This window comes from Heterodontus francisci, chromosome 1 (assembly GCF_036365525.1).
Source record: "Heterodontus francisci isolate sHetFra1 chromosome 1, sHetFra1.hap1, whole genome shotgun sequence".
In the NCBI taxonomy this organism is placed as follows: Eukaryota; Metazoa; Chordata; class Chondrichthyes; order Heterodontiformes; family Heterodontidae; genus Heterodontus; species Heterodontus francisci.
In genome coordinates this window covers 95,785,372-95,795,633 of record NC_090371.1, presented here as the reverse complement: position 1 = coordinate 95,795,633, position 10,262 = coordinate 95,785,372, and the positions used below count along the sequence as shown (strand labels likewise).

General features: G+C 41.8%; 1 protein-coding gene across 3 annotated transcripts in view; it reads left to right on the top strand.

Annotated features, from left to right (window-relative positions):
- The first annotated feature begins 248 nt into the window (after positions 1-248).
- LOC137370942 (ADP-ribosylation factor-like protein 15) overlaps positions 249-10,262 on the top strand; it is a 368,243-nt gene continuing 358,229 nt past the window's right edge. Inside the window, exons 1-2 of one of the 3 annotated variants that reach the window (XM_068032835.1) lie at positions 249-544; positions 1,109-1,196. Coding sequence is in view for 1 of the 3 variants with exons in the window: in XM_068032859.1 (XP_067888960.1) it covers positions 533-544 (12 nt within the window). In the remaining 2 variants the exon portion in view is untranslated. The remainder of the gene's footprint in view (positions 545-1,108; positions 1,197-10,262) is intronic. The other 2 variants (XM_068032842.1, XM_068032859.1) reach the window with 2 other exon arrangements.

Here is a 10,262-nt window from a genome sequence, read left to right as displayed (position 1 = left end):
AGTGGTAATCCTATGGCTAAATTCTCAGCAGGTTTCAATCCAAACATCATTATATAAACATTGCCGCACCGAAAACGCATATTACTGCCCACAGGATCAGACAGATATAATTCATAAACACCTCTTTATCTGCAGCTTCTGCTGACACAATTTGCACCGCCTCTTTTCTACAGTGAACACGTGGGTCTCACTAACTCGATACTGGCTTCAAACCAGACTTCCGGGGTTATTGAAAAACAGGCTCTCTGCGATCAGATGACCGCTTTACGTACGAAGGGAGTGGCTTTTGGGGGGTTAATTTTAACATTTCTCCCACTAGGGGATAAAGTACAGTTGAGGAAATAAGTGTTGTCGATATCCATGCCGAGTGGGAGAGATATTCAGCCGGAGTTCACAGGCTGCTCATTTCATCATCTTTCTCGGTTAAATCGGGGAATGTGCGGCATACTATGCTTATTGCATAATTAATATATAAAATATACACAACGCAAAAGTACGTTGGACTTGGAAGCTGAGGGCCTCTATTCAGTAAATGGATTATCTGGTATGTTTGTATGTTTCTGTTTTCTTCTGGGTGAGTGCCATGTTAGTTATTTCAGTTTAGTACCGCAATCCGTTTTTACTTCTGATTCTCTTTGGTTGCTGCACTTGTTAAAAAAATGTCTGATTGTAACAGCCATACAATCGATACCGAGTGACGAATGAATGAATGAGAATACATGCTTAACAGGTTAATTTCTGTCACTCATCTCATTTACCAAATCATTAAGAATTTTAATTGCGGCGGTGTTTTGCTGGTTTTATTACAACGAGCTTTCTAATGATTTGGGTCTGACCTAGGCTGACTTTTCTTGAAAAACGCAGCTTTAGTGCAGTAACATAAGTCATGCCTGAGTGGTCTGAATTGCTACCTTAAGCTATGACTACACTTAGTCATAGTGGCGATCTTAAGCTAGTTACATTCGACTGTAGCAACAAAACGCTTCACATTTCGAACTTGCAACTAATGTTATATCACCGATACCTCAAATCTGTGTCTTTATGAAAACGTGACATTGAATTGTCACTATTGTTTTGTGTATTATCATTATTGGTCTACTCCTTACAGATTATTTTTCAAAGACCCTGAATACTTCAGTGGAGCCTGAAAGCTGTTCCTCTTTTCGGCACAAAGCCATAAAGAACCTAACATCAAGGTTATTATTGGGCTTATCTTTTATGGTTTGCAGTGAGGTGGCTCATATATAGTCGAAAATGTACAGTGCATTGCAAGGCTCTGTAAAGATCATTTTATACTGTTATGAAAATCTCATTGCTTTGTAAGTTTGGCATGGTGGTGGTTGCAGTTTTCTGATTTACTATGTTGGGTTGAACAATAGAGATTCAAACAAAAAAAAAGTACACAGGATCCTGACACAATAAGTCTTTCAAATGTATTGCTTTTAGCTAAAATGTGAAACGGAACAGAAGGGTGGTGTTTCTCCTGTAATTGTAGTTTTTATTTGTTTTTCAGGATGAAAAAATTGTTTTCTGAAGCAGCATCTTAATGGCTCTTTTTCAGTTACTCGAATGTTCATTTTACACAATCACTGTAGGTCATAGGACTATGATCCCTTGTTAGCAAAAGTTAAATCCCACTTTAACATTAACCAAGAAACCATTATGGGGATTTCAATCCTTGGTAATTTCAAATCTAGGACTAGTGGTAAGGTTTCCTGAAGATTGAGAAGAAATTGTGTAGGGATAAATTAAATAGTGAAAAGATACAGGCAGAAAGAATTGACTCCAAAGCCTGTGAATAAAATGTCAACTCTTGTTTTCAAAATTGGAATATCAGAAACTTGCAAATCTACTTGTTTTGGAAGATTTTGTGGCTTACTATATATGTAACCATTTTGATATTTCTTAAAGGAGAACAAACATACGAACATAAGAAATAGGAGCAGGAGTAGGCCATTCAGCCCCTCAAGCCTGCCCTGCCATTCAATAAGATCATGGCTGATCTGTCCCAGGCCTCAACTCTTCTTTTGGGCCTGCTCCACCTAACCTTCGACTCCGAGATCTCAAAAATCTATCTACCTCTTCCTTAAATACATTTAGTGACCGAGCATGCACAACTCTGAGGTAGAGAATTCCGGAGATTCACCACCCTCTGAAAGAAGAAACTCCTTCGCATCTCAGTTTTAAATGTGTGCTCCCTTATTTTGTAACTATGTCCCCTAGTTCAAGATTCCCCCACCAGACAACATCATCTCAACGTCTACCCTGTCAAGCCCTCTTAAACTGTTATAGGTTTCTATAAGATCACCTCTCATTCTTCTAAACTCCAATGAATAAAGGCCTAACCTGTTTAGCCATTCTTGATAAGACAACCCCTTCATCCCAGGAATCAGCCTAGTGAACCTTTTCTGAACTGCCTCCAATGCTAGTATATCCTTCTTTAAATATGGGGACCAAAACTGTACGCAGTATTCCAGGTGTGGCCTCACCAACAACCAACATCCTGTACAGTTGTAACAAGACTTCCCTATTTCTAAACGCTAACCCCCTAGCAATAAAGGCCAAAATTCCATTTGCCTTCCTAATTACTTGCTGCGCCTGCATGCTAACCTTTTGTGTTTCATGTACAAGAACACCCAAATCCCTCTGTACTGCAGTATTTTGTAGTCTTTCTCCATCTAAATAATCTGCCATTTTATTCTTCCTACCAAAGTGATTACCTCACATTTTCCCACATTGAACACCATCTGAGTTTTTGCCCATTCACTTAACCTATCTATTTCCCTTTGCAGATTCTTTGTGTCCTCATCACAACATGCTTTCCCACCTATTTTTGTATCGTCAGCAAATTTGGATACACTACACTCTGTCCCTTCCTCTAAGTCATTAATATAGATAGTAAATAGTTGAAGCCCTAGGACTGATCCTTGTGGCCTTTCCAACCTGAAAAGACCCGTTGATCCCGACTTTGCCTTCTGCGTGTTAGCCAGTCCTCAATCCATGCCAACACATTGCTCCCCAATACCCGGAGCTCTTATTTTGTCCAATAACCTTTTATGTGGCACCTTATCAAATGCCTTCTGAAAATCCGAATACACTGCATCTACTGGTTCCCCTTTGCTTGTTATATCCTCAAAGAACTCGAACAAATTTGTCAAACATGATTTCCCTTTCATAAAACCTTGTTGACTCTTTGATTGCATTGTTTTTCCAAATGACCTGCTATTTCTTCCTTAATAATGGACTCTAGCGTTTTCCCAATGACAGATGTTAAGCTAACTGGTCTATAGTTTCCTGCTTTCTGTCTCCCTCCTTTCTTGAATAGGGATGTCACATTAGCGGTTTTCCAATCTGCTGGTACCCTACTGGAATCCAGTGAGTTTTGGTAGATTATGACCAATACCTCCACTGTCTCTGCAGCCACTTCTTTTAAAACCCTTGGATGCAGACCATCAGGTCCTAGCGACTTGTCTGCCTTTAGTCCCATCAGTTTGTCCAGCACCTTTTCCCTTGTGATAGAGATTGTTACAAGTTCCTCTCTCCCATTTACACCTTGCTCAGCTATTATTGTTGGGATGTTTACAGTGTCCTCCACCATGAAGACTGATGCAAAATATTGTTTTAAGTTATCGGCCATTTCCCTGTTCCCTGTTATTAATACCCCAGTCTCATCCTCTAAGGGTCCCACACTTACTTTAGCTACTCTCTTCCTTTTAATATACCCATAGAAGCTCTTACTGTTTGTTTTTATATTTCTTGCCAATTTACTCTCATCAATTTCTCCCTCTTTATTAGTTTTTTAGTCATCTGCTGGTTTCTAAAAAAAAAAAAATTCCCAATCCTCTGGCCTACCACTCGTTTTCGCCACATTGTACGCCTTTGTTTTTGATTTGATGCTCTCCTTAACTTCCTTTGTTATTCACGGGTGGTTCATCATTCTCTTCGAGTCCTTCCTTCTGACTGGAATAAATGTTTGCTGAGTGTTCTGAAATATCTGCTTAAAAGTCTGCCACTGCCCATCTACTGATTTCCCCTGTAGTCTGTCTTCCCAGCCTGCTTTAGACAACTTTCTTCATACCTCTGTAATTGCCCTTGTTTAAGTTGAAGTCACTGGTTTGAGACCCGAGTTGCTCGCCCTCAAACTGAATTTGAAATTCTACCATGTTATGATTGCTTCCCCCTAAAGAATCTTAACTACGAGATCTCTTATTAATCCTACCTCATTGCACAATACCAAATCTAAAATAGCCTGTTCCCTGGTAGGTTCTGCAATGTATTGCTCTAAGTAACAATCCCTGATGTACTCTACAAATTCGTCTTCCATGCCACCCTTGCCAATTTGACTTGTCCAGTCTATATGCAGATTAAAATCACCCATGACAATTGCAGTGCTCTTCTTACACGCCTCCATTATTTCCTGATTAATATTTTGTCCTACAGAGAGGCTACTCTCCGGGGGCCTATAGACCACACTTAACTGTGATTTCTTTCCCTTGTTATTCCTTATTTCCACCCAAACTGATTCTACATCATGATCTATTACACCTATATCATTACTCACAACTGCACTGATCCCTTCCTTTAATAACACAGCTACCCCACCTCCTTTTCCTCTCTGTCTATTCTTCCGGAATGTCATATATCCTTGAATATTAAGATTCCAGTCCTGGTCATCCTGCAACCACGTCTCAGTGATGGCTATCAAATCATATTCATTTATTTTTATCTGTGCCATCAGCTCATCTATCTTGTTACAAATGCTACATGCATTCAGATAAAGAGCCTTAAGCTTTGACTTTTTACCATTTTTACCTACTCTGGTTCTAATTTCTGCTGTACTCTTGTGCTTGTATTCGCTGTCACTTCCTGTCACTCTCTGATTAATGTATGCTCCTTCACTATCCTGCACCTCCTGCTCTCTTGTTAATTTTTGACTTTTTTCTTCCTTTCAATTGAACCCCCCCCCCCCCCCCCCCCCCGACCATTTAGTCTAAAGCAGGAAAACCTTGAAGAAATACTTCTAATATAAAATACACTCTGTCCATATATGTTTCATAAGTCCTTCTCCAGTAGGAGAGGTAGTCAATTTCATGAGACTTTCTCTCTCACTCATGAGGACATGACATTTTGGGTCTTCACTGACATCCAGACTGTTTCATTTATATTGGAGATACCATTTTAGGTCATTCAAACCATGAAAGTTGAGTATTGCCTGACTAAAGTGTTTTCTAAATTAGGCCCTTCTGGATAGGCCTGAGATGCCACTTTCTTTAGTTAAATGAAAAACCAAAGTGCTGCACTAAGACATTTAATCCAAGAAACCACCTAGATTGAAAAGACAAATTTGAGAAGAGCTGACATTGTAAATGGTTCTCTCTTATCAGGTACTGTCCTCACCATTATCAGTGCCCTTCTGTTTAAAAACCCACTCATGACCACTGTGTCCTTGCAAACTCCAGGCCCATCTCCAGCCTCTGTTCACTCAGTCCTTGAACATGTCACCTCCCAAATAGGTGCCTGTCTTTCCCGCATCTTCATGTTTGAATCTCTCATCATTTATCTGCCCCTCAACAGCACTGTAGTGGCTCTAATGAAAGTCGCAACTGATATCCTCAATGCACCATGATCACATCCTCATTCTTCTCATTCTCTCTGCAGCTTTTGACAAGGTCAGCTGCACCATCCTCCTCCATGCTTCTCCATTATGCAGCTCAGTGGGACTGGTCTCACGTGGTTCCATTCTACTTATCTAATCGTAGCCAAATTAACTCCAGCAATTGGTTCTCCATGTGCCTGCACTGCTACCTCTACAATTCATCAAAGATTTATACTTGGCCCCTTCCTTTATCTCTTCTGCATGCTGCTTTCTGTGATGTCATCCATAGGTAAGGGGTGAGGTTTCACACGTTCACTAACAATACCCAGTTCTACCTGTTCACTTCTGTCAACCTCTCTGCTGCTTCTGTGTTCAGATTGCTTGTCCAACATCTAGTCCTGAATGAGTTGCAATTTTCTCCAGTTAAGCATTACTACGACTAAAGTCACAAACTTAGTACTCCACTGATTCTGTTTTCCTCTCTGGCTATTGCCTTGGCTCTGCCAAATTTTGTTTCAACGCTCCTGTGAAGCACATTTGAGTGTTTTATTATGTTAAAGGCAGTACATAAAATATAAGTTCATGGTGTTGTCTTGGGTTAAACTGAACTGTTTGCAACCTTGACACCCTATATGATCCTGAGCTGAACTTCTGATCTTGTATCCTATTCATGGCAGAAGTTGGCTACTTCCACCTCCGAACATCAGCTGCATCTGCTGCTGAAGCTCTTATTTTGTCACTGTCACTTTTCAGACTTGACTATTCCAATTCTTTGCTGTCCAACCTCCCATCTTAGATTGTAAACTTCAACTCCCAAAATCTCTGATGCCCATATCCTATCCTGAACTAAGTCCCTCTTGCTCATCATGCCTTTGCTTGCTGGCCTCCCCCAGTAGCTCCAATTTAAAAGTCTCATTCTTGTTTTTAATCCCTTCATGGTTTTAAAAAAAAATTCTTTCATGGGATGTGGGTGTTTCTGGCTAGGCCAGCATTTGTTGCCCATCCCTAATTGCCCTTGAACTGAGTGGCTTGCTTGGCCATTTCAGAGGGCAGTTATTTCACATTACTGTGGGTCTGGAGTCACATGTCGGCCAGACTAGGTAAGGATAACAGATTTCCTTCCCTAAAGGGCATTAGTGAACCAGATGAGTTTTTAAAACAATCGACAGTGGTTTCATGGTGCCGTTATTGAGACTAGCTTTCAGTGCCAGATTTTTTTAACTTATTAACTGAATTTGAATTCCACCAGCTGTCGTTGTGGGATTTGAACCTGTGTCCCCAGGACATCAGACTGGGCCTCTGGATTGCTAGTCCAGTGACATTACCACTATGCCACTGTCCCCCCAGACATCCATCTCAATGCTACAGCTCTGAACTCCATTAGCCTCTTGTGCAATCTCTACTCCCATTGCCCAGCCATTTAGCTACTGTATTTTCTGGTGTCTAGAACCACCGATTTTAGAATTCTCTCCCTGAACAACTTCTCTCCACCTCCCTCTTCATTTAAGACCCTCTCTAAAACCCACCTCTTTGACCAAGCTTTTAGTCATTCTTCTTCTTGAGCTCAGGATCCATTTTTATTTGATAACATTTCTGTGAAATGCCATGGGACATTTTTCTATGTTAAAAGAGCTGAATTCCAGAGGTGAGGTGAGACTGCCCTGGACATCAAGGCAGCATGTGACCCAATGTGGCATCAAGAGGCCCTATCAAAATTGAAGTCCGTGGGATTCAGGGGGAAACTCTCCATTTGTTCGAGTCACGCCTAGCACAAAGGAAGTGATTGACCTCCAACAATCACAACCAATCATCTCAGTCCCAGTACATCACTGCAGGAGTTTCTCAGGGTAGTGTCCTAGGCTCAACCATCTTCAACTGCTTCATCAATGACCTTGCCTCCATCATGTCAGAAGTGGGGATGTTCGCTGCTGATTGGTGGTGAACATTGCACATTCGCGACGACTCAGATACTGAAGCAGCCATTGTCCAGATGCAGCAAAGCTTGGGCTGATAAATGGCAAGTAACATTCGTGCCACACAATGACCATCTTCAACAAGAGAAAATCTAACTTGCTCCCCTTGATGTTCAATGGCATTATGATCACTGAATTCCCCACTATCAACATCCTGGGGACTACCATTGACCAGAAACTGAACTGGACCAGTCACATAAATGCTGTGGCTATAAGAGCAGGTCACAGGCTGGGAATTCTGCAGCAAGTAACTCACCTCATGTCTTCCCCAATGCCTGGCCACCATCTACAAGGCACAAGTCAGGAGTGTGATGGAATATTCTCCACTTGCTTGGATGGGTGCAGCTCCAATAACACTCAAGAAGCTCGACACCATCCAGGACAAAGCAGCCTGTTTGATTGGCACGCCATCCATCACCTTCAACATTGACTCCCTTCACCACGGATGCACAGTGGAAACATTGTGTCCCATCTACAAGATGCACTGCAGCAACATACCAAGGCTCCTTCGACAGTACCTTCCAAACCTGTGACTTCTACCTAGAAAGGCAAGGGCAGCAGATGCATGGGAACACCATCACCTGTAAGTTCCCCTCCAAGCCACACAACATCCTGGCTTGGAATTACATCCCCATTCCGTCACTGTCACTGGGTCAAAATCCTGGAACTCTCTTCCTAGCAACACTATTGGTGTACCTACATCCCAAAGATTGCAGCAGTTTAAGAAGGCAGCTCACCACCACCTTCTCAAGGGTAATTGGGTATGGACAATAAATGCTCGCCTAGCCAGCAATGCCCACATCCCATGAACGAATTTTTCAAAAAAAGAGCGGGGGAGTGGGACTGACTCTGGAGAGTTGGCATGGACTCGATGGGAATGACTCTACATGTATCCCTGGGTCCCTCTGCTCCTGCACCCCCTTTGAGAGTTGCAGCCTTTACTTTATATTGCCTCTCCTCATTCCTCCTACCAAAATCTATCACTTCTCAAATCTCTGCATTGTATTTCATCTGGTGCGTGTCCGCCCATTCTACCTGCCTGTCTATGTCCTTTTGAAGTCTATCACTATCCTCACAGTTCACAGTACTTCCAAATTTTGTGTCTTCTGCATAGTTTGAAATTGTGCCCTGTACACCCAAAACTAAGACAATATAGGTTAAAGCAGTTAATACTGAACGCTGGGAAACCCACTTTCCTGCAGTCTGAAAAACAATTGATCACCACTACTCTCTGTTTCCTGTCACTCAGCCATCTTTGTATTCATGCTTCCACTGTCCTTATTATTCCTTGGGTATTAACCTTGCTGACAAGCCTGTTCTGTGGCTCTTTATCAAATGCGTTTTAGAAGTCCAGGTACACCACATCAACTGCATGACCCTCCTCAAACCTCTGTTACCGCATTAAAAAAAAAACGGAATCAAGTTAGTTGAACACAATTTGACCTAAACAAATCCATGCTGGCTTTCCTTAATTAATCTGCATTTGTCCAAGTGACCGTTAATATCATCCTGGATTATCGTTTCTAAAAGCTTTCCTGCCACTGAGGTTAAACTGACTGGCCTGTAGTTGCTGGGCTTAACCTTACACTCTTTAACGCTTGCAATTCTCCAGTCATCTGGCACCACCCTTGTATTTGAGGAGGATTATAAGATTACGGCCAGTGTCTCTGCAATATCCACCCTTACATCCCTCAGTATCCTCAAATGTATCAGATATACTCCTGGTGACTAACTTTTAAGTACAGCCAGGCTTTCTAATACCTCCTCTGTACCAATTTTTAGCCCATCCTGTCTCTCAACTACCTCCTCTTTCATTGACTTTGGCAGCATTTTCTTCCTTGGTAAAGACAGATGCAAAGTACTCATTTAGTATCTTAGCTATGCCCTCTGCCTCCATGTGTAAATCCCCCTTTTGGTCCCTAATCGACCCCACTTTTCCTTTCACCCCTCCCTTTTACTATTTATATGTCTGTAGAAGATTTTTAAATTCCCTTTTATGTTGGCTGCCAGTCCCTTCTCATACTCTCTCTTTGCTTCTCTTATTTCTCTTTTCACTTCCCTTTTGAACTTTATATTCAGCCTGGTTCTCACTTGTATTATCAACCTGACATTGTAGTACACACGATTTTTCTGCTTCCCATTGTGTATCTCCTGCATGTGGGCAGCTCAGGCTTTTTTTGTCCTACCTTTTCCTGTCGTAGGAATGTACCCTGAACTGTATCCCCTTTAAAGGCAGCCATTGTTCAGTTATGTTTTGCCAGCTAATCTGTGATTCCAATTTACCTGGGCCAGATTGGTTCTCACCCCACTGAAATTGGCCCTCCCCCAATTAAGTGTTTTATTCTGGGTTGCTCCTTGTCCTTTTTCCATAGCTAGCCTAAACCTTTTTGACAATTTGATAATTGTCCCCTAAATGTTGTCCTACTGACACTTGATCCACCTCATTCCCTGGAACCAGATCCAGCAATGCCTCCTTCCTCGTTGGGCCAGAAACATACTGATGTGGAAAATTCTCCTGAAGACACTTTAGAAACTCTTTTTTTTTCCCCCCGTCTCTGCCCTTTACATTACTACTATCCCAGTCTATATTACGATAACTAAAGTCCCCCATTATGGCTACTCTGTGATTTTTGCACCTGTCTCTAAGTTCCTTGCAAGTTTATTTCTCTATCTTTTTCCCACTCGGCCTATAG